We start from the raw sequence: 25016 nt of genomic DNA on the forward strand, positions 1-25016 counted from the left end.
CGGAATGGACAAAATGAGGGAAGGGTGTAGAGTATCAGTTCTTGGTAAAAACCGAATAGGGAGGGAGGCGGCATTGTTTAAGATACAGCACCAAGGTGGTCTTTTGGCATTTATGATGCATATTTGTGAGTTAGACTGTTACACCTGAGGATAACAATTTGGGAGCAAGTTATGTTTTTGTGTATATGTAAAGGAGAAGGTAGGATCTGTTTTCCAGGTCCATCCATTGTTGTGTGATCTACAGTTTGCATGAGCTGAAGCTGCTATAATGTTGTGCCACCTGCACATACTGTGTTGAATCTGTGTCAGTCTGCTGCGTGCATGCAGCACATAAGGTGCCATGGTGATGAGCCTGGTTTACTAGTTGAACAAGGAAGAATGTTTCTGTAGCAGGTGAAATGTAGACCAAGAATATACAACATGGGAATTAGAGCTTAGCAGAGAGTAAAGTCTACTGTGAGTTGTGGAATACTGACTTCAAACAAGTCAAGCACGCAATTGCTGCTCCTGTGAGTAGATTGCAGGAAGCCTGCTGTGAATGATGTTGTTTAGCTCTTTAATTGTTAAGACTCCTCACCGGCCCTTCTCCTTCTGACTCTCTAGTATGAGAAGGCGCTCCTGCGAGGCTATGTGGAATGCTGCTCTAACCTGACGTGGTGCACCAACCCCCAGGGATGTGACCAGATTCTGTGTAAAGAAGGGCTTGGCAGTGGCGAGGCCTGCTCCAAGTGCTCCTGGCTTTCTTGTTTCAACTGTAACTTTCCGGAGGTGAGTCGTAGCCAAGATCTGGTCAGATGCTTGCTGGGGAGGGATGAGACTTGACATGAGGGCTGAAGCGATCTTAATAGGAGTGCTCTGCTAGCTGTTATTGGTAGTAGGTTATAATAACTGTATGTCAAACACAACATACCAATGTGTAAATACCTCAAATGCAAATTTACAGCGGTTATTACTTTAATCGATAAACGCACAATAGAGAAATTATTATGGTGAACTTGGGCCAAGTGAACGGCAGACAAGCGATGAGATCTCTGCTGAGTGTTCGTAAAGCTAACTCCATAAACAGCGCTGTTACTGACCATAAGCCTAATACTAGTCCTAAAATTAAACCTAGCCTTGTGTCGTCACCCTATGTCTTATAGTAGCCGCATAGGTGTGCAGAGGGTTGAATCCCAACACACGCCCCTCCCGGATCTGGCTGCTTCAGAGTTACTCCAGGCTCAGGGGCTTTCCATCGTCTCCTTGTCAAACGATCTGTGAAAGGTCTCCCGTATTCCGCCAACGCATCCCTTATCGAGACAGAGGTCCTCTGCATGGACTCAAAATACTGTGCTGTTTTGCCTCCTGCCTTTCCTTCATTGAACCCTACGAGTTCATCAAAGGTTTCACTATAGTGTTCGTCAGTGGAGCTTGACATCTGCTGACATTGCACTCAGCACACAGTGACCCCTCAGCAGAGGCCATGATGAGACTGGTGGTAGTGCCACTTGAGTTATAGTTTGTAATACAGATCGTTGCTGCTTCCCTGGCCACCTGTGGGCTCCCTGTCACCTGTGGGTTCCCTGTCACCTGCCTCTCCCTGGTGTAAGCGTGCCTGGTCTCCCCTCCATACAAACTGGATTCCTTGCCGTCATTGCGTAAGACATGCAGGAGCCCCCCTTCCCTCTGTTCAGTGTAGGCTTTCCCTGCTAGAGTGCACCTTTCTGTGTTGCTCGCAGTCGCCTAGCAATGGTGAAATTCTCCCTCTGGTCCATCTAGGGCAAACAGATATTGACACCTTGACCAGTACTAACTGGGCTGACCTTGGAATCCTTGCTGCAAGAGTCCACATAAACAAGGGACAAAGGAGGCAGGTCAGAAGAAGAACAAAAATCATACCTTACTTGTCCCAGGCCTGCATATTGGCATAAATACTCAGGCTTATCACCCCAGCACTAGGATGTATTCGCATTCCTCCATGATGTAAACATACGAGTCCCATATGAAATCTAATACACTTACATGCCCCATCTGCTCATCATATGGTGATCAAAATCAGTGACGACAACTAGATCCAATTCGCAATAGTAAAATGAGGAAGGTGGAGTGTACATAGTTAAGCATTTTATTACTTGTAACAATGTGAAGCGCCAGGGATAGTGTAGTTCAAGCGGAGAGTTTTAAAGGAAATACCTCTGTGAGACGCCAGTGCAAAGTCTCGTACAGGGGTAATGTGGGAGAATCTAGGAACTCGGACCTTGTGCCTGGTTGCGCGTCCTGAAGTAGGTTTAGGCCTTATTATTTTAAGTCTAAGCAGAAGGGATTGAGGAAGTCAAGCCATGACCATTTATTGGCCGACAGTCTCCTTTGACCCATCTATGGTGAAATAGGAGAGAAGAGCCACATGGACATGCCGGAGTTTATTTGGCCATAAAGTTAAGGGTCAGAGTCAAATTTGAATCTTAAGCTATTAACCCCTTGCATGCTTCTGACGGAACCACTCCGTCATGAGCCACGGGCGCTGTGTGCTCATGACGGAGTGGTTCCGTCATGCTGCGGCCGTTGGAGGCCGCTCCTCCCACGCGGCGCTAATTCCCCGCCTGTGCGGGCGATTAGCGCAAGTGGGTGGAGTCATGACGGAACCACGCCGTCATGAGCACAGCTCACCCGTGACTCATGACCGCGTGGTTCCGTCATGAGCATGGCGGTGCCGCAAACCCCCCAAACCCCCCCAGCGCTGCGGCGGAATTCGCGCCGCAGCGAAGTGGTTAACTGTGGATAAGGGCTGCGGACAGGTGCCCAACTCTCGTGATCAGTGACCCAGGGATTTTCATTGTCACCAACAAGCAATACCTCTGTTTTAGCACAGACCTAGATTCTGACCTGGAGAGATTGGAGGAGGTAAAATCATTTCACAACCTGGCCTAAAGAACTGGGAACACTACATAGAGTTTGGAAATAAATAGGAAACCTCTTGGAGGCGTTCTATTAATTCTCATGTTAACTAGGTAGCTAAACCTCCATTTCAAATTCTGCAAACTATACGGCACATCTCCCTGCATCTGGGTGTCCGTCAACAAATTCAGGATCTCAATCCCTCGGCCTATCACAGCTGAGGTATGCTGTTGGCCTAATTGTTCTTCCTGTTCAATGGAGACACAGCTTTAGACATGAGATGTCTTCAAAGAAGTCTCAACGCCAACATATAAAGTAAAGAGCCTGCATCTCCCGTGTCCTAAAGACCCTTCTCTGTCTCTATGGAGCTAAAAGATCTATTTTGAAGATATTCTGCATTCCTCCCAAGGCAATCAATGGACGGCTTCAGTTTTCTTACAAAGTTTGAGATTCTCCCAAAAATGCACCCATTAGAAGACGTAAATGATCTGTGGGACATTGCACCCATTAGAAGACGTAAATGATCTATGGGACCTCATTCTCAGTTCAAGCTGCCAAAATATGGAGCTCACTTCTGGCAAAGTTCCAAGCCTGAAATAAACACTTGGATTCAAGGAGATTGATGAAGACCTGGCTTTTCTCGTCCTGAACCTGATGGAGATGGACATACCAGTACCGCACCACTGCCTTGGTGGTTGGACGCTGAGTAGCAGGATCTGACTCACCGTAAGTAAAAAATATGTTCAAGGCATATGAGCTGTAGATTGTATACTTTAGCATAGATCGCCATCTGGTGTTGGGCTCGGATGTTTGCACTTTGTTTTTGTGGAAGAAGTCTTTGTAGTCACAAGATAGGTGACTCCTCCTTATGTTGATAGTGCGGACGGGCATCAACTCCATCTTCAGATTGTTTTTTTCCGCCATCGGGTTCGGATGTAAACTGCTGTGCTCTGGGTCGGTGTTGTATTCGATTCCCCTTCGACGCGCAATCCTTCACCGCTCGACGGTATTGTTTTTCGATCGCGCTCCTCGACTCGCATGCAACAAAAATCTCAACACCTTCGATTCCGGTCGTCGACTCGGGCCGTTGGTCCTATCCGCGCCATCAGGCCCTACAGCTAATGGAAAGAACTCCATTCAAAAAATGCCCCCTGTGTGGTGCTAAATTGCCACACACTGATCTCCACAAGGTCTGTACCCTTTGCCTCTCTCTAGAACACGAGGATAAAGATTGCCTGGCCTGCGCTTCATTCCGATCGAAGAAAACCATACGTGATCGCCAGGCTCGATGTCACATAATGCCTCGATCCACTACCTCGGTGTAGGACGACATCTTCGATGCAGGCCCGATGATCCCGAGGAACAAGAACCGGACAATGAAGACATCAGCGTCTCCGAGGCCGACTAATCAGAGGTCGAAGATCAGACGGTTACCCCAGGTCAACGAATTGTGAGTACCGACATCGAAACCCCTATCCCTTCTCAAAAACATAAGGCTCCGGTAACACCATGTCGACACCGTGATAAACCTTCAGATACCCCGCTCTCGGGCTCGGCTCCGAAATCCAAAGACAAGCCTTCAGGCGACTCGGCACCGAGCCAGCCACGCACCGGTACCGAACTACCATCCTCGGTACCAAAATCCAAACATTCTACACCGAAACACCATCAGGATAAACCCTCGGAGCTGAAATCAGACCATAAATCTTCGGAGCCAAGAAAGAGCAAATCTTCGGAACCGAAAAAAGACCATAAATCTTCGGAGCCGAAAAAGTCCTCTGACTCCACAGCTCCTCCAAGACCCCTCCTAAAGCTTTGTCGAAACCAAAACAACCAAAATCATTGGTGCTGAGCAAGGATATTGGATTAAAAGACCTATGTTCGAGGCATATGAGCTGCAGATTACACACTTGTGCATAGATCGCCATCTGGTGTTGGGCCCGGATGTTTGCAGTTTGTTTTTCCTCATGGAAAGTCTTTGGAAGTCACGAGTTTGGATCGTATTGCGCATGGGCTTCGGCTCCATCCTCAGATTGTTTTTTTCCGCCATCGGGCTCGGATGTGATCTTCGCGCTCCGGTTCCGAACAGCTTCTAGTTCGACGGTCGACGCGCAATCCTCACCCCAAACCGCGGTATTGTTTCGATCGCGATCTCCCCCACTCGACGCGCCTTCTCATCGGCACGGACCTTCAGTTCCAGTCGTCGACGGCGGCCTTCGGGCCTCTCCAAGCTTCGGTCCTGGCTAATGGAAAGGACTCCATTTAAAAAGTGCCCTCGATGTGGGTCCAAATTCCCCCACACCGATCTCCACGAGGTATGCAATCTCTGCCTCTCCCCTGAACACGAGGCTCAAGACTGTCCGGCGTGTAAGTCCTTCCGGTCCAAAAAGACTATTCGGGACCGAAGAGCCAGAAGAACTATGGCGCACTCCTCGACGACGATTCCGGACGACATTTTCGGAGAAGGCATCGACGCTCCAGAGCGGTACACCGAAGAGGGCCTCATCAGCGCTTCCGAGGCCGACGACTCAGATGTGGAGGACATCACCCCGGCGCAGAGGGTTGTGAGTACTGATTTCCCCTCCCCCACACCCTCACACACCCCTGCTGGCACCGAAAAAGGCTCCGGTCACACCTTCGCTTACGGGCCTAGGCAAGACCAAGGACACTGCTTCCAACACCGCACCTTCGGGGCCGGTGAAGAAGCCAAGCAAGCCATGGGCGGCTCGGGCTCCAGCCAGCCTATCCTCGGTGTGGATAAACACGCTTCGGCACTGAAAAAGAAGCCGACCTCCATATCAACACCGAGCTCCGCACATAAGGCCACCGACACCGACAATCCGAGGCCGAAATCCATCTCGGGGCCGACCAAGTGTCCGGAGGTTCCAAAACCAGGTTCCAAACTACGAACCGGCACGGAAAAGCCTAAAAAGCCAACGGCCCCGACGCCTTCGGCGCCGACGGACAGACCAGCCTCACCGGACTTATTTACACCGGATCCCTTGCAAAAAACACTCACCAAGGATCCAAAAACTGGATATTTGACACTTTCTTCCAAAAAGAGACATTTGGAGAAGCCTGCTCCACCTCTGCCTCCAAAGAGGAAGGACTCTGCTACCTCTCCGTTCATAATACCTTCCCCACCCACTCCACCTTCTCCACCTCTACCCCCTCCGCCTTCTCCACCCCAACCCCCTCCGCCTTCTCCACCCCAACCTCATCGTTCCCCCACCCCTTCTCCACACGATGATGATCACGGGACCCATATGATGACACAGGGGATGTTCCCCAGGACCTACCCACAGGGGACCCCACTCCTACAGGATCCCCAGACCCATTGGACGACTACAATATCCCGGATATCCCCAACGTCCCACAAGATGACCTTTACCCCTCCAGGCCATCTCCACCAGAAGACTCATTGGGGTTCCACCATCTACTTCAGAGGGCGGCACACTATCACGGGGTAGACTTGCATACCGACCCCGTGGAGGAAGATTTCCTCCTCGACACATTCGACACCACACATAGGTCTACCTCCATATTACCTATGCTTAAAGGAGTGGTAAAACATGCGCCAGAAGTTTTTAAGGACCCAGTTAGGGCCAGGGTCATTAACCCGCGCATAGAAAAGAATTACAAAGCTGCCCCCACAGATCCCTCCTACATCAAGGCCAGCGCCACTAGATTCCCTAGTGGTGTCCACTGCACACAAAAGGGCAAATTCCCAGGCGTCAGGCGAAGCACCACCACCTGACAAAGAGTCAAAACTACTGGACACATCCGGAAAGCGCACTGCGTCACAAGCAGCCAATATGTGGCGTATCGCCAATACTCAAGCGCCATTGGCCAGATATGACAGGGCACATTATGACGAGTTAGAAAGCATAATGCACCACCTCCCTGAAAAGTATGAAGCTAGGGCCAACGAACTAATTCAAGAGGGTAAGACTATTACTAACACCTCTATACGCTGTGCCTTAGATGCAGCAGACACAGCTTCCAGAGCCATCAATACCAGCGTCCTCCTCCGTCGCCATGCTTGGCTACGAATATCAGGGTTTAAACCGGAGGTACAAGACTCCGTCCTTAACCATCCCTTTGACCAAGAACATCTATTTGGCCCAAAAGTGGATGAGGCCCTAGAAAAAATGAAGAAGGATACGGATACGGCGAAATCCATGGGAGCCTTACAGTCACACCCTCCTAGACGCTCCTTTCGCCGCTCTTCCTTTCGAAGTACATCTAGAGGCTACTCCTCAGACACCGCGTCCACTTCGTACAAATCTCCCACTCAGTCCACCTTCACGAGGGGTTAACAAAGAGGCAGCTATAGGGGTAACAATAATAAAGGCAGAGGCAAAACAAACAACGCCCGCTCTGCCACAACGCCTACCCAATGACTCCCATACCCCCCCCCCCCCCCCCCCCCCCCCCGCTCCCCCCAGACCATTCCACTCCGGCCGGGGGCAGACTCCAACATTTCCTCCCCGTCTGGGCTACCATCACCTCAGACAAATGGGTAGCACAGATAATTCAATCAGGCTACTGCCTAGAATTAATATCTACCCCCCAAACATTCCACCCAGGCAGCACCCAATGTCACAAGAACATTTAATACTCCTAAGGCAGGAGGTAACCTCCCTCCTACAAAAACAGGCAATAGAACCCATTCCTACCAACCATTAAAACATGGGAGTCTACTCCCTATTTTTTCTCATACCAAAAAGGGACGAGACTCTGCGGCCCATCCTACATCTCCGGCCCCTAAACACATACATACACTCCGACCATTTTCATATGGTAACGCTTCAAAAGGTACTTCCGCTCCTCTCTGTGAGAAGTTGGCCTGATGTATGATGTCACTAGTTCTAGTGTACACCTTATATCAGTCCAAATACCCTTATGGTGATTGGTTGTAAAGTCAACCTTATAGACCAGCTATCCTAGTGGTAGCATGGACAAGAGCAGTCTTAGGCTAAACTCTGAATGGCATGTGAAGCCAGCTGTGATACCATATATAATCCCTTGAGTACCAAATGAAAGGACACCACAACAGATATATATATATAAAATAAAGTGTATTTATTCTAGTCAAACCCTCAGCACTCTTTATGAGATTAGAGGTAAGTACAACACAGTCTTATTTAAGCATACATTAAGTCACACAGGTAAGTAATACAGTTAGGCCCTAGGGGCCACGCAAACCATATACTAAGTAAGTGGTATAAGGACCACTGTCACGGAAATAGAATAGGCCTAGGCCTAGGGAATCGCTGGGGCTACACTACACTAGCGTTAGTTAGGAAGTGGGAGGCCCACGGGATTCGTGTGCAGAGTGGAAACACTCACGCGTAATGCGTAAAAGTCACTAGCAATAGTACAGTTTAGAAAACGGTAGATTTAGGACACTTCCGGAGTAGCTAGGAAGTTGAGACTGGAAAACTAGACACTAGGATAGTCACTATCCTGATGAGCACCGGAGTACCCAAGTTACCTAGCCCACAGGCTGCGGGTGCATAGGGGTGAAGTTGCGTCGGTTTTCGTCGTCGACTCCTATGGATGCCTGAAGAAAGATGCTGACAGGCAGTCAGTGAAGAGTGTCCGGTGGATCCCAAGGCTGGGATCAAGAAGAGAGGAGACCTGCAAGCAGAAGGGGCAGAGTCAAGGTCACTAGCCAGTGACCACGTGGAACCAGGAAGGAACCAGGCGATGTCGTGAAGATTGCAGGTGAAGGTGAAGTTTGTCGCTGCAGCCAGGAGGACCAGGAAGCGTCGAGGACGACCAGGACCAGGAGACGAGCTGTCCCACGAAGGCTCTTGCTGTCGGCGGCGTCGAAGTTGGACTAGGACTCACCAAGCCTTGGCAAGCGGAACCCACGAAGAACGGAGGACTTGCTTCTGGTGCAGACCAGGAAGGTCTGGGGTGCTTCTTCTTTGCAGAGAAGCGGAAGCCAGGCTGGAGGAGCCAAACCAGCGCAGAAGATTTCAGGGTGCGTCGTCACAAAGGCCACTAGCCAGCGGGCAAGCAACCGGACAGACGCGGCAAGCAGGAAAATGCAGAAGGGCCCCACGCAGGACTCGTGGAGTGTGGGGGGCTGATCTTCGGTGCAGATGGTGCTTGGGGTTGGGGCTTCTCAATCCCCGGTGCACAACTTCGAGGGTGCCTCAGAAGCTGCGCTTTAAGTTACTAGCCTCTTTTCCCAGGTAGCCGGTCCCACGTCGCTCGTCGCCTCCACGGATCTCAGCTTTGCTGTGGATGTGGATCAGGGTCGGAGAAGTCTGGAAGTCAAGGCTCTGGTCGGGCTCTGCAGTCGGTTCCTCGTAGAACGTGGGCAAAGCAAAGGGTAGTCTCTTGATGGTGCCTGTTTGCACAGGGTAGCCACTCCTTGGCCACAAGGGAGATTCTTCAGTCTTCTTCTTTCGTCGAATGTCGAAGGTCCAGAGTTTCTGTTCAAGTTTGCAGGTTCAGGATAATCTAAAGTCTTGAGGCCCAACTCCCACTCTTATACTAATCTGGGGGGCTGGGATACCTGCTAGGTCACGCCTTATGGGTGGGACCTGAGAGGGGGTGGTTACACCCACTTCCCTTTGTCCAGTTTCGCGCCAGAGCTGGGGCTGGAGTGCCCCAGCGCCGGTTTGAACTGGACTATGCAAGGAACACCTTGTGTGCCCCAGGCATGTCTCATTCCTTTCAGCCCACCCTGCCCCAATACACTAAAGGCTGTCTGGGGAGGTGCTAGCACCTCCCCAAGCAGGAAACCTATTGTCCAGGCCTCCCTGGCTGGGATCACTCCCAGCTGCAGGAGGTCAGACTTGTGTCGTGGCAGCAGCATCCATTTTGTGATGCTGAGGCTTTGGTCAGAGGCTAACAGTGAAGTATGATTTTAACATGTCTTTCCCTCTAGAAGGGGGGAATAATATCCTCATGTCCAGAAATGGTATGGGGGTATTATTCCACAGTGTTAGAAACCTTACACGACATGTTTCGATAAAGCCAAACCATAGTTACCATAACCGTCTAAGATTATAAGGCACTTTAAGAGTATATGGTAGGCTATATCATAGAACAGCTATAAGGACTTGGTTCCGAAAGCTGCAGACAGGCTCAGCTCATGCTAGAGCACCATCTCACATGTTACCAAGCACTCTGCCTCCAGGATTGTTAAGGCCTGCCATAGGAGTGACTGATAGGTACACATGTGTCTATATGTAAGTTAGGTATAGGAATACTACACCTAAGCAAGGGGGGATTACACGACCTTGCCCCAGCTGAGTGATCAGCCAGTTGTGTCAGAATGGAAGGCCAGGCCAGGGGTGGCATAATACATGCTGCAGCCCCTGGTAGGCCTAGGGTACACCTATGCCCTGGGTACCTAGTGTACACTGTACAGGGGCCAATAAGGTGATCCTATCCAAATGGGTTATGCACCTAAAGTACATAGTATTAATTTAGAGAGAGAACAGCAGGGCTGTGGGTCTGATTAGCAGGCCCACAGCCACATCTAAGTCGAAAACCAGTAAAGCAAAAGCAAAAAGTGGGGGTGAACATAGAAAGCAGACCCTACTCTCCTACACTCTCCCAAAATGCCTTTTTGACCACATTAGACCTAAAAGACGCTTATTTTCACATTCCTGTGCACAAAGCAAGTACCTCAGATTTGTAGTGGACGGACAACACTTCCAATTCAAAGTACTCCCGTTCGGAGTCACAACAGCGCCAAGGGTATTCACCAAGTGCCTATCAGTGGTAGCAGCACATTTGCGAAGACAACACATCCACGTCTTCCCATACTTAGACGACTGGCTGATAAAAGCCAGGTCATACAATCAGTGTGTACAACACATGTCTACCACCATTCAATTACTCCACCAGCTGGGCTTCACAGTAAACCACCAGAAGTCCCATCTCCAACCATCCCACATAAAACAATACCTCGGTGCCACCATAGACACCTCAAGAGCACTAGCTTACCCCAATCCTGCCAGGATTGCAAGCATTCAAGCTCTACGCACACAATTCATACTACAACACTCCCTTCCAGCTCCAGTGTTTATGCAACTAATAGGGATGATGGCCTCTTGCATTTTCATAGTGCCTCACGCAAGACTCCAGATGTGTCCTCTCCAAGAGTGCTTCGCGCGCCAATGGAACCAGGCCCAGGGTCAATTAACAGATCTGGTGTTGGTAGACAGTCGCACCCATCGCTCTCTGCAGTGGTGGAACACCACAAACCTTTCCAAAGGTCGACCGTTCCTGGACCCGGTTCCTCAAATAGTACTGACAACGGACGCATCGCTCTCCGGCTGGGGAGCTCATCTACTCCATCTCACCACACAGGGCAAGTGGACACCTCAACAAAAGTTACTCCATATCAACCATCTGGAGTTACTAGCAATCTTCTTAGCCCTTAAATATTTTCAAACTCAAATTTCAGGCAAGGCAGTCCTGATCCGAACAGACAACATGACAGCCATGTATTATATTCAAAAACAAGGCGGCACACACTCTCCACAGCTCTCTCACCTAGCACAGAGCATATGGAGATGGGCAATACCCCAGAAAATCTTTCTCCTAGCTCAGCATGTCCCAGGAGTCCAAAACACAGTGGCAGATCTGCTCAGCAGGCAGACACAACAGATCCACGAGTGGGAGCTTCACCCGCAAGTTCTTCACCCGTACTTTCAAATGTGGGGGCATCCACAGATAGACCTCTTCGCCACCCACGAAAACGCCAAATGCCCAAGCTTCGCCGCCAGATATCCACACCCATTGTCCAAAGGAAATGCGATATGGATGAACTGGTCAGGCAGATTTGCGTGCGCTTTTCCGCCTCTCCCACTCATTCCACTATGGGTGCGCAAACTACAACAACACTCCCTCACACTAATCCTAGTAGCTCCAACGTGGGCCAGACAACCGTGGTATACCACACTGCTGGAACTCTCTTTAGTACCGCACCAAAAACTACACCTCTCTCCACAGCTCTTAACCCAGAACCATGGAGAGATCAAACGCCCCGGACCCAGCGCAGCTCAACCTTGCAATCTGGCTCCTGAAGTCCTAGAATTCGGGTACCTAAATCTTCCCCCTGACTGTATGAACGTCATCAGAGAAGCTAGAAGACCTAGCACTAGAGCGTGCTACGCCGCCAAGTGGAAACGTTTTGTTGTATATTGCCATAAAAACACCATCAATCCACTGGACGTGTCCATTCAACACATAATAGGCTACTTACTCCACCTACAAATGTGCAATCTAGCCTATAGGTCCATTCGACTACACCTCGCAGCTATTGCAGCTTACCTACAAAACAGGCAACATTTCTCACTCTTTAGAGTACCTATGATTAAAGCCTTAATGGAAGGCCTTAAAAGAATAATTCCCCCCAGAGTGCCACCCTCACCTGTGTGGAACTTAAATATCGTTCTCACAAGGCTAATGGGGCCTCCCATCGAACCTCTGCATAAATGCGAACTACAATTCCTAACATGGAAAACCGCTTTTCTTGTAGCCATCACTTCCCTTAGAAGGGTCAGTGAGATACAAGCACTCACCATTCAAGAACCCTTTTTCCAAATGCACCATAACAAGGTTGTTCTCCGTATCAACCCAAAATTCCTTCCTAAAGTCATTTCTCCCTTTCACCTAAACCAAACAGTAGAACTACCAGTATTTTTCTCACAACCACAGACCGTTGCAGAAAGGGCTCTTCACACACTGGATGTCAAATGAGCCTTACTCTACTACATTCAAAGAACACAACCTTTCCGTAAGACCAAACAACTGTTTGTTTCTTTCTCTCCACCACACAAAGGTAACCCCATCTCAAAATCAGGGATAGCTAGGTGGATTGTAAAATGCATTCAAATCTGCTACCATAAGGCAAAGCGAACACTATCCATTCCCCCGAAAGCCCATTCTACACGAAAAATAGGGGCTTCCATGGCATTCTTAGGGAACATCCCATTAGATGATATCTGCAAAGCAGCTACATGGTCAACACCGCACACTTTCACTAAACACTATTGTGTAGATGTGCAAACTAAGCAACAAGCTAGTGTGGGCCAGGCTGTACTCAAAACGTTATTTCAAACCACTGCAACAGATACGGGTGGTGGCCGCTAACGGTGGGTACTGCTATATAATCTATGCACAAGTGTGTAATCTGCAGCTCATATGCCTCGAACGGAATATGCTACTTACCAGTATGCATCTGTTCTTGGCATGTAGAGCTGCAGATCTACACACGCCCACCCGCCTCCCCGGCTACCTTTATCTGTTCCAGTTTATCTTATTTAGATAGCACACACATGGGCATCTTCACTGTTACCACTACGCTCCATCTTTCCCTGCTGGCGAAAAACAATCTGAGGATGGAGCCGAAGCCCATGCGCAATACGATCCAAAGGAGGAGTCACCGACCTCGTGACTTCCAAAGACTTTCCAAGAGGAAAAACAAACTGCAAACATCCGGGCCCAACACCAGATGGCGATCTATGCACAAGTGTGTAGATCTGCAGCTCTACATGCCAAGAACAGATGCATACTGGTAAGTAGCATATTCCTTCCTGCACAACACCAAAGACATCGGGGGGAACAGATATAAGAGGCACCTCCTGTTCTTGTGTCTCACACTAGCTAAATGGGACATTGCACAACATTGGAAGGCCACCTCGCCCCACCGGTATTGTGCCATGGAAAAAGGCCTTAGGCACATGCATGTCCACCGAAATTGTGGTGTTTTAGGCAAGGGGCTGTCCACGGAAGCACGGGAAGATTTGGGCCAGGTGGGCTAAATATAGAGGTATCGACTTGTCTCTCTTAACGCAGCCAGCAAACCAGGCCCCTATTGAACGGCTGGTGGTAAATGACTCGCCAGTTTAAGGCGATAGCTCAATACAGACGTAGATGGAAACTTCTTTGCTGTATTTATATCTTACTTTTCATGGGGTGTATGGTATGGTGTGTGGCTTGGGGTGGGGGGTGGTGGTGGGTCTTGGTCTGATGTTCCGCAGACCTCCTGGGGGGAAACTTTTCAGTACCTAAAGTCTTTACCATCTGCCATTTCCATGTACGATGCTTGTCAGGCTTTGCCCCGTTGGTACTATACAAAATCAATAAAATCTGTTGTTAAAAAAAAAAAGACCTATTTCAGCCAAATCCAGTGGATCCTAAACAAAAAAACCTTAACATTGACCCTAATACTGGTCATATCAAGACAATTCCATCTAAAAAGAGACCTTTGGACTCCCCAGACGAACCCAAGGTACCCTTAACGAAGAAAGACATTGGAACTTCTCCAGCCAGACCCTTCTCTCCTCCAAATATCACTGTAACACCACTTTCTCCAGCACACTCTCCAATGCTTCCATATCACCTACTCCACAAGATGAGGATGATGATCACCTTGGGGGTGGGGATGAAAACCCACAAGAGGATAATGACGATCATTCTACTCTCCCACCACCTGATCCTTGGGAGGATTATGATAATCCACCAGATGTCCCAGATCTCCCCGATCCAGACTCCTACCCATCTAGGCCATCCCCCAGACGACAACATAGGTTTTGCACAACTCATAAATAGGGCTGCACAATATCATGCAGTAGAATTACACTCAGACCCACTGGAGGAAGATTTTTTGTTAAGAGACTTTCACACAGTCACAAAAATCAACAAGCATTCTACCTATCTTAAAAGGTATGATCAAGCATGCACCTGACGTTTTTAAAGACCCTGTCAGGGCTAGAGATCCCTACCCCAGGATTGAGAAAAAATATAAACCAGCTGCCAACGATCCAGCTTATATTAAAGCACAACTCCCTCTAGATTCCTTGGTTGTGTCAAATGCACGTAAATGAGCAAATTCCCAAACATCAGGAGATGCCCCACCTCCAGATAAGGAGTCTAAATTACTAGATGCATCTGGCAAACGCATTGCCTCACAAGCAGCGAATCACTGGCGCATTGCCAATCCCCAAGCTTTACTGGCCAAGTATGATAGGGCTCATTACGATGGGCTTGAAAAGCTCATACAACATCTCCCCGATAAGTATAAGACCAAATCCAATGACCTCATACAACAGGGAAAGTTAATTACAAACACTTCTTCAAAGTGTGCTCTTGATGCAGCTGACACAGCGTCTCATGCGGTTAACACAAGCGTTTTACTACGCAGACACGCATGGCTACGTATATCTGGGTTTAAACTGGATGTGAACTCTACAATTCTTAATCAACCCTTTGATCAAGAACACTTATTAGGACCCACTGTAGACACATCTTTGGAAAAAATGAAAAAGGACTCAGAAACTGCTAAGTCCATGGGAGCCCTACAGGCAACAACCTCTAGAGGTTCTTTTCGTCGCTCCTTTTATAGGGGCGCCTCTAAAACTATTTGGAGGGACAACACCTCATCCTCCTACAAAAACACTACTCAAACCTCCCCTAACAGAGGATATTTCAGAGGGGGTTATAGAGGGAACAACAACAAAGGTAGAGGCCGCGGTAATAACACCAGCACCTCTCCTACTACAAAACAGTGACTTCCCTCCACTTCCCCCCCGAACATTCCACTCGTTGGGGGAAGACTATCACAATCCCCCACCTGTCTGGAATTTCATCACCACAGACAAGTGGGTAAGACAAATTATCCAGTATGGTTACTGCCTGAAACTCACTTCAACTCCCACATTCATACCCCCCAAACAGCGTCCAATGTCAACACAACATCTAACACTGTTAAAACTAGAGGTTCTCTCCTTATTACAAAAACACGCAATAGAACCGGTTTCCTTACCTCATCAAGGAACATGGGTTTACTCCCTTTACTTTCTAATCTCGAAGAAGCACTGTACTCTCAGGCAAATACTAGACCTCCGACCGTTAAATCTCTACATACAGTCGGACCACATGATCTCTCTCCAACAGGTCCTCCCACTGCTCCAATAGGGCAATTGCCTTGCCACTCTAGATTTCAAGGACGCCTACCTTCATATTCCCATTCACCCTGCTCATAGAAAATATCTACGGTTTACTCCAGTATTGGAACTTTCATAGATTCCCATAGCTTGTATCATTCCCCGTCGTCGGAATGGAAGCCACGGTAAATGAAAAATACCATAGCAGTAGGTACAAAAGAGAAAAAAAAGGCTTAGGCCTCATCTCATTTTGTAGCATATCCACCTCTTTTTGTAAAAGAGACCAAAATAATACAACAACCAATCAGATTAGCCTCACCCCACAGAACCTTCCTGAGAGACCCTCAGAGCCTCAGATTTTCTACTGCACATTGTGCAAGGGAGTCTCCACTGAGCTCTGCTCAGATTTCTCTTCAACTTCTGTATTTTCAACTGTGTTTCAAATGTTTCTCTTCAGCGTTGTGAGAAAGTGCTATCTTTCTTGCGTGGTATGCCCTCACTTTTTGCTGAATTGCTGAATGTACTTTGACTGAGTGTGCCCTGGACTCCTGCCAATCAGGTGCCCAGGGCCTATGTTCCTTCCCTAAAAACACACAAAACCCAAATTGGCAAACCTTGGCCACATGTCAGCCCCTGGTAAATGGTACCCTAGGTACCCAGGGCCTTGTGACCAGGGAAGGTCCCTAAGGGCTGCAGCACTCATTGTGCCACCCTTAGGGGCCCTGTACCCTTACACATACACACTGCCTTTGCAGGCTGGGTGTCTGGGTGCAAGACAAAACAAGTCGACATGGCACACATCCCTGTGTGCCATGCCCATCACCTACACCGCCATGCCATGGCATACATCAGCCACCCCTCTAGCTGGGTGCCTTATGCCAATGGTGTGGGCACAGGAGCAGGTGCCCTGTGCCCCTACAGTACCCAGGTCCATTCCTGAGTACTGTAAGTGCAGTGCTGCCATTTAAGAGTACATGGTGTTGAGAGCTCGTCAAACACGAACTCCACAGCACCATAATGGCAACACTGAAGACCGAGAAGTTTGGTATCAAACTTCTCAGCACGTTAAACCCACACTGATGCCAGTGTGGGATTTAATGTACCAAGCACCCCAGAAGGCATCTTAGAGATGCCCCCTTAAACCTAACCTACAATCCACGTCTGCTCTGAGGCTGCCTAGGCTGCCACACAGCAGACATGTTGCTGGACCCCTGGGTGGGAGAGCCCCTGCTCTCCTGGGCCTGCAACAATGCACATCCTGAGCGAGGTGCTAAATCTCCTCCCCCAGGATGGGCAGGGGGAAGCTTCAAAGGCATGCCGCCTCTGTGAGTTTCCCCAGGCCACTGCAACACCGTACTCTGGCGGGAAGCTTGGCCGGAAGCCCCAAATAAGGACAGGGAATGTGCCAGCCTGCCAACCCCACCCCTCAGGTGGGGGAGGCGAGGTGAAGCACATCTCCGGGCTCTCGCCATCTTGAAGATGGGAAGTCCTACCCTATCAGGACTAGGCTACTGCCCCCCTCCCACAGGACAGAGGCAGTATCGGGGGTGTACCCACCCACCCCAGGACAGGGACCCATTGGTCCCTGCCCTTCACCTACCTGTAATGCCCCTAAATCTAGTATTTAGGGGCACCCTGAACCTTCCTTCCCCAGATTCAAAAATACAAACAAGAGCAAGAAGAAAGAAGACCTGCCCTGCAGCTGCTAAGAAGAGGAAGACACCAACTGCTTTGTCCCCAGCCCTACCGGCCTGTCGACCTTCGAACCAGCTCCTGCTCCAACCCGGCATCTCTTGTGGCCAGCAACCTCACAAACCCCGGAGGACCTGGCTACCTTTTGGCTCTAAGCCCCTGGGACTCAGATGAATAGAGGCTCTACTCAAAACCTACCTCTAATCCCTGGCAGCAGCCCGGAACCGCGAACCCAGCACACTCTGCACCAGCCAAGCCTGGCCAATGCCGGAGTGAACAAAGACCATGAGGACGACCCCACGGCGACTGTGACCCCGAGTCCAGCACCCAAGGACCTCCCTCGACACTCCTGAAGAAGCCTGCAGCCTCAGAACAAGGTGCCCCCCCCCCTACCGCGATCAACAGAGGATAATATTTCCCGACACCAAAAGGCACCCCTGCACGCGGCGGCCCGCGGCCCCCTGTGCCCACTCCCGGGGTACCTACCTATCCTCCAACTACCCAACTTACCTCTCGAAGTGGTGGTGGCACCTGAAGAATCCTCGTCCCCGAGCTTGCAGTCTTTTTCTAAACCGGAGATTTCACATTGAAATCAATCGAGCGCCCGAAGGCTCAAAAGCACCCTGCACCCAGCCACCCGAGTGGCCCTGGCAGTGCAACCTCTACACCTACCTACTTCCCCACTTGCCCTGAGTAAGTGACCAGGAGCCCAGCTCCCACAGCCGTGTGGCTTGCTAGTCAGCAGTCACCAACCAAGGCCCCCCTATCCCTCATAGGATAACATTGGGCCTAACTCTCTCTGCACCCGGCCGCTCTAGAGTCGCTGAGGGTGAACCAACTGTACCTACCTGACCCTGGGGGACCCCTGAGTCTATGCCCAGAACCTCAACTCTGCCAGTCGAGTACTTACCTTTAAACCGATAACTCTATTTTCTTCATAGGGTAACATTGACTGGCTTTTTCCTGAAATTTCTTCTAAGTGTGGACTTTTTAAATCTTAAAATATTCACCAAAAATCAGCCGAGTAACGAAAACGAAAATACTCACCTGCTCTTAGGTGAGCTCCCAGTGCTGGATCTTGGTGCCCAGCACTGACTCTGAAAAATACTTACAACTGTACTTACCAGTAACCCAATTTTCACCCATAGGAAATTATTGACTGTTTTTCTGTGTCAATTTCTGCAATCTTTAAATATTCTTTAAAAATCGTATAATATCTGAAAACGTAATTACTTACCTGTTTTGGATAAAGGTCCCAGTACTGAGTCTAGGCACCCAGTACTGGATTACAAAAGTACCTGCAACTTGAATTTTCTTCCATAGGGAATCATTGACTGTTTTCTTTGAAATGTTTTCTAAGTGTCAAGTTTTAAAATAGCTAAATATTGTTTAAAAATCATCACAGTAATTAAGTCGACTTTCATCACTTGATTCTAAGTACTGACCCAGGACTGAATCTAGGATCCAGTCCTGGAATTCCAAAAGTAATCCTAAAAGTAATCTGTTGCAAATAACTTGAAATTTCCATTGAGCTCAATGCATTGTTGTGTTTAAAATAGAGTTGCCTATTGCAACCATTTGTAACTGTTTACAAAAGTCAATTGCATATTGCAAAAGTATTTATATAAAGCATCTCATTCTGAGAAAGTATATTTTAAATCCAATTGTTGGTTCTAAACTAAAACAAGCATATATTTTTTTATATATAAACCATTGGCCTAGAGTTCAGTTATTGAGTGTGTGAGACCATTTGCTGACTGAGTGTGTACAACAAATGCTTTACACTGTCCTCTGATACTGCCTTACTGCTCGGCCAAGCTACCACTTTAGAGAGTAAGGTTATATCTAACTTTAACCTCTGTCAACCCCGGGGGACTGTGGACTCTGTACACCCTGTACCTATTAAGGAACAGTATATACAGAGCCACTTTCTCACAAGTGTTCTTCAGGATGTCTGACAAGGAGAAGAAGGCTTTATTCAAAGCCTATGCTACTGTATTTATTGTTTGTACCCTGACCACAAGGCCACCGACTGCAAGATCTGTCGGACCTTCTCTTCAAAGACCTTGAGAGACAGTGAGGGACGTTTGCTCACCTGGTTGCAAAAATTACAGTCACGGAAACACCCGGTATCTAGTGACAGTGATGCCTCCTCTGCGACATCTTCGAGGAGATCTCTAAAAAGGGGTAGGTCTTCACCTTCAACTTCTTCTGATCCCCCTGCCAAAGCCTTACAAAAGACCTCTGATAGGTCTGACAGGCGCAGTCCCATCAAATCTCCTCACTGAGGTGTAAAGGAGAGGGAAGGACTGGTTTCTGAGGCACATTCTATTAAGGAGGCAAGCCATGGGCCTTCGGTTTCACCTCCACCTTCTGAGAAGCCAAAACTGTTAAAAAAACCAGCTTCCGTCCTGCCTGAGGGGAAAGCTGACAAGAAAATCTGCCCGTCGACGACGACGGCATCAGGTACGTCGACTACGGCATCAAATAATCAACCGACTTCTATTTCAGCTCCGTCGCCGATAGCTTTGTCGTCTCCAGTGCCTTCGTCGACGACGACTTCATCGGTGCTGCAACCAAAGGTACCAGTTTCCATGTCGTCGACGATGACTACCTCGACGTCGACGAGTACGATGACGAGGATGGTGTCGACGGCGATGTCGACATCTAGAGCTTTCAGCATGATACTGTCGACGGTCTCGACGACGATTCATTTGACGATCACTCCGGACGATTCAAAGTGTGGCAATTTGAATAAAAAGACGCCAGATTACACCGGAGATGACTTCTCCTCGTAGAATGACACCACTACCTCCGGCACTCCTTTTGGAGGAGGATTTTTCAGATGAAGATGAGGGTCCTTACGGGGATGCATATAGCCCATCCCAATTACGTGTCAAATTTCAGGACTCATTATATAGACCAAAGACAATATCTGCTGCAAACTAGGCAGAAACATTTGCAGCAGGGCATGGTGGCTATGCCGTCTTCACTGATTGCTGATCTACAATTCATGTTGCTGGATTATAGGAAAAGATTTCCATCTCAATCCTCCGGACAACAGTCAGTGCAAGTGTCTCCACCTCAATCTTCTGTTCCTGTTGCTCCTCCGCTTCCACAAGCTCCGGTTCCGAATCTGAAGGAACCTCAACAAAATGTAGTCACAGTTTAAGATGACTCATCGGATGATGACCAGGGCACAATCTCAGTCCCAGATAGGGAATGGGATGACTATATAATTCTGGATCCCGCTTCTCCCTCTCCGGATCCGGCGGATTCTCCTCCAGCAGATATAGGGGGTTTCCACAATTTAATGGAAAGAGCCTCCAAACTTTTCGATCTTCCCATACCATCTGTACAGTCGGAATGTTTTGTTTTTAATTTTAAAGAGCCTTATAAAAAGTCTGTCCATTCTATCCCAATTGTGGGCCATGTCTGGGATGAGGGGATAAAGGTAATGAAATCTCCAGCTACCGTCATGCCTGTTTTTCCTCGACTGGAGAAAAAGTACAAAGCTCCGGAGGATAGCTCTGCTTGTCTGGTGAGCCAACTGAAACCAGACTCTGTAATTTCTCAAACGGCCCAAAGGAAGTCAAAGAATCCATCGGCGCCCCTTACCACACCACCGGATAAGGAGGGTAGGCGTCTTGATAATGTGGGTAAGAGGTTCTCTTCTATGTCCAGCCTCCTGGTCAGGGCTGCTAATGCCTTGGCGATCCTAGGACGATATGATCGCCAGATGTGGTGCGACTTATCTCCGTATTTGGACCAGCTACCAGAGGGCTCGAAGGCTGAGGCAAAGAAAATCCTGGAGGAAGGAGAGAGTTCTTCTTCAGAAATTATTGATTGTGCAATGGACATTGCTACCACTGCTTTACGCTCTTTGGCAGGTTTGGCAGTCCTTAGACGGCAAGGCTGGCTTCGGGCCACCAGGTTTCGCCCAGAAGTCCAAAATAAAATCCTAGATCTGTCGTTCGATGGTGAGATGCTTTTTGGAAAGCATGTGGACGATGCGCTGCAGGACATAAAAAAGGACACGGAAACAGCCTTTCCGTGGTGCGAGAGGAAGAGGTTTTTCTTCATACAGAGGTGGATACCAGTAGCAGTGCTATTCCTCCTATTCGCAACAATCTCAGTCTTACAGGCCCCAGTATTCTCAAAGACAGGGCCAATCATCGTCTTTCTCTCGCAAACCCTCTAGAGGACGGGACAGGGGCTCCAGGGGAGAGATTCCTCTAAGCGCCAATAGCGGCTTCCCGGCTATGTCTACTGTTCCTACACACCCTGTAACACCAGTGGGGGAAAGGATATCACAGTGCCTCCACAACTGGCAGCTCATCACATCAGATCGGTGGGTCCTCAATATCATTCGATTTGGCCACACACTGGAGTTTCAACACCGTCCACCCTCCAGAGCCCCTCACGCCACCGAATCCAAACATCTACACCTTCTACGTCTAGAAGCTCACCAACTGCTTCTCAAAGGAGCAATAGAGCCAGTACCCTGTCTCAACGAGGCAAAGGATTCTATTCCCGGTTCTTCCTCGTTTGCAAGACCGTAGAAAAATGGCACCCAATTTTAGACCTGAGGGAGTTCAACACCTATCTCATAAAACTCTTGTTTCAAATGGTATCCCTGCAGGACATTTTGCGGCTTCTCAATCCAGGGGATTACATGGCCACTCTGGATCTCGAGGCCGCATACTTCAATGTTCCCACCCACCCGGCCCACAGGAGGTTTTTTACGCTTTACAGTAGCCAAGAGCCACTTTCAATTCAAGCTTCTGCCTTTCGGACTCAGATCTGCGCCGCGGATATTCACAAAGGTCTTGGCCCAAGTCGCAGCGTTTCTCAGAAAACAATCGCTAGAGGTTTTGGGTTGGTGAAAGCACCTTCTTCTCGGGCAGCTTCAAAAGCAGTTGAAAGCTGCATTCAACTTTTCAGACTTCAATTCAACAAGAACAAGTCAGTCCTCTGTCCTTCCAGGTCAGCCAAATTCCCAGGGGCTATTCTGGACACGGCTTGTTGCAAAGCTTTTCCATCAGAAGAAAGACAGCAAAGACTGATCACCTCTGCCCGTCGTTTGCAAACAAGACTGTCTCTGTCTGTTCACCTATACAAATCTCTTCTAGGATCAATCTCATCTTGCATTCCCTTAATTCCGCATTGCAGACTTTGTATGCACCCGCTCCAAGAGCAATTGGACTTACAGTGGTGCCAAGCAGAAGGCTCTTTCTACGACAAAGTAATCATCACTTCTCTTATGAAAGAGGCAGCCAGATGGTGGATGGTCAAAGACAATATCTCAAAGGGTCTCACCTTCACAGTCACTCCAGCTCCGTTGATACATACCATGGACGCCTCTATGGAAGGCTGGGGAGCGGTCTTGCAAGACCTTCAAGTGAGCGGCCGCTGGCGGCCCTAACAACGTCTTCTCCACATCAACCTACTGGAGTTCAAAGCGATTCATCTAGCTTTACAGGCTTTCCTTCCGAGGACAGCCATGCATTACGTGAACAAGCAGGGTGGAACAAGGTCTCCTCTGCTGTCCAAGGAAGCACAAGAGATTTGGGAGTGGATTATCTGTCACCAAATTTCACTTTCGGCGGAACATCTTCCGGGTGCCCTCAGCAAGACAGCAGATACGCTAAGTCATCTCAAATCTGTGAGCCACGAGTGTGAGTTGGATCAGCTCACTCTGGAGAGAGTTTTCAATCTTTGGGGCAGACCCTCCATAGACCTGTTTGCCACTCCAGAGAACAGGAAATGCCAGTTCTACGCAAGCAGGGAACACCGTCAGGGATCATTGAGGAATGCGCTTTCGATGGCCTGGTCAGTCGCCTTTGTTTACGCCTTTCCTCCAATTCCGCTAATCCCACAACTACTCAGGAAGCTCAAAGCAGAACCCTGCAGAATGATTCTAGCGGCACCGGGGTGGCCCTGCCAGTTTTGGTTTATAGAGCTTCTCCTGCTCTCCCAGGATCATCCAATTCACCTGCGTCCAATTCCTTCTCTATTGACGATGTTCCAGGGCCAAGTGGTACATCCGGACCTGAGCTATCTGAAGTTGACTGCGTGGCTCCTGAGCACAGAGAATATCAGGGCTTGAATATCCCTCAAGAATGTAGAGAGGTGCTAGCTCAGGCCCGCGCACCAAGTACGAATAAGACCTATCGTTCAAAATGGAAACGTTTCTGCCTATGGTGCCGTCAACAGAACATTCACCCTTTTTCTTCTTCTCCTCATCAGATTTTACCATACATTTTGTCTCTGGCCAAGTCAGGTCTCGCCCATTCTTCTATAAAGGTGCACCTGGCGGCGATCTCTAGGTTCAGACGAACATATTGAGGCCCTTCTCTTTGGTCTGCGAGAATCGTGAAACAATTTTTAAAAGGACGTTTTAGGGTTTTCCCTCCAGTTAGACCTCCTCCACCCATGTGGCAGCTCAACTTGGTCCTTGCTCGACTCATGAGGCCTCCGTTTGGGCGGATCTTAAATTTCTCTCATGGAAGGTGGCCCTCCTCCTCGCTTTAACATCAGCCAGGAGGGTTGGTGAACTTCAGGCTCTCACTATTGAGGATCCGTTCTTGCAGTTCAAAAAAGACACTCTTATCCTGAGGACAAACCCAAAATTCATCCCAAATGTTCCTTCGGATTTTCATTTGAATGAACCAGTCATTTTGAAGTCATTTTTTCCCTAGACCGACCACTCCAGCGGAGAGGTCTCTTCATTCTCTGGATGTTCAATGGTGTTTAAAATGTTATATCCAACGCACCAAGGACTTCAGGAGATCTACTCAGCTCTTTGTCGCCTTCAGTGCACCTCGCAAAGGTTTTCCCCTTTCAAAACAAGGGGTTACTCGATGGATTGCCAGCGCGATCCACTACTGTCACCAAGCGGCTGATAAGCCCCTAGAAGGGCGAGTCCGGGCGCACTCGAAAAGATCAGTTTCATCTTCAGCTGCTCTGTTCGCTGAAGTACCGATCAAAGACATTTGCAGGGCAGCTACATAAAGCAGTGCCCATACCTTCATGACACATTACTGCTTGGAATATTCCACGCGGAGCGATGCTGCAGTGGGACAGGCTGTCCTAAGGAATCTTTCAGTGAGCGGTGAGCTTTCCCTTCTAACCCTCCTTCCTGTTATTGGTTCGCACATTTTGTATCTGATGATGTTTACTGACTGATATTTGGTAACTTTTATTTCTCATGCTGATATACATGCAAGGTGATACAATGTATTATTACACAAAATGTGCCCCCTTTTTGCTAACTGCTAGCTATTCTGATACAAGCTATGGGAATCTATGAAAGTTCCAATACTGGAGTAAGAAAACAAGTTACTTACCTGTAACTTTGGTTCTCCAGTATTGGTAACTTTCATAGATTCCCATGCGCCCGCCCTCCTCCCCTGGGAAAGCTCAGCCTTCAGCATCTTCTGTGATACTGTTACACAACGGCTACGAAAATCTGAGGCTCTCTCAGGAGGATTCTATGGGGTGAGGCTGTTCTGATTGGTTGTTGTA

At 48.8% G+C, this 25016-nt stretch overlaps 1 protein-coding gene across 1 annotated transcript in view; it reads left to right on the plus strand.

The window, feature by feature from the left end:
* The window catches only part of CUL9 (cullin 9), a 751325-nt gene that overhangs the window by 587459 nt on the left and 138850 nt on the right, over positions 1-25016 (plus strand). Inside the window, exon 34 of the mRNA XM_085610160.1 lies at positions 604-768. Coding sequence (XP_085466286.1) covers positions 604-768 — 165 coding nt within the window. The remainder of the gene's footprint in view (positions 1-603; positions 769-25016) is intronic.

The sequence above is a fragment of the Triturus cristatus genome, chromosome 6, assembly GCF_964204655.1.
Source record: "Triturus cristatus chromosome 6, aTriCri1.1, whole genome shotgun sequence".
Lineage (NCBI taxonomy): Eukaryota > Metazoa > Chordata > Amphibia > Caudata > Salamandridae > Triturus > Triturus cristatus.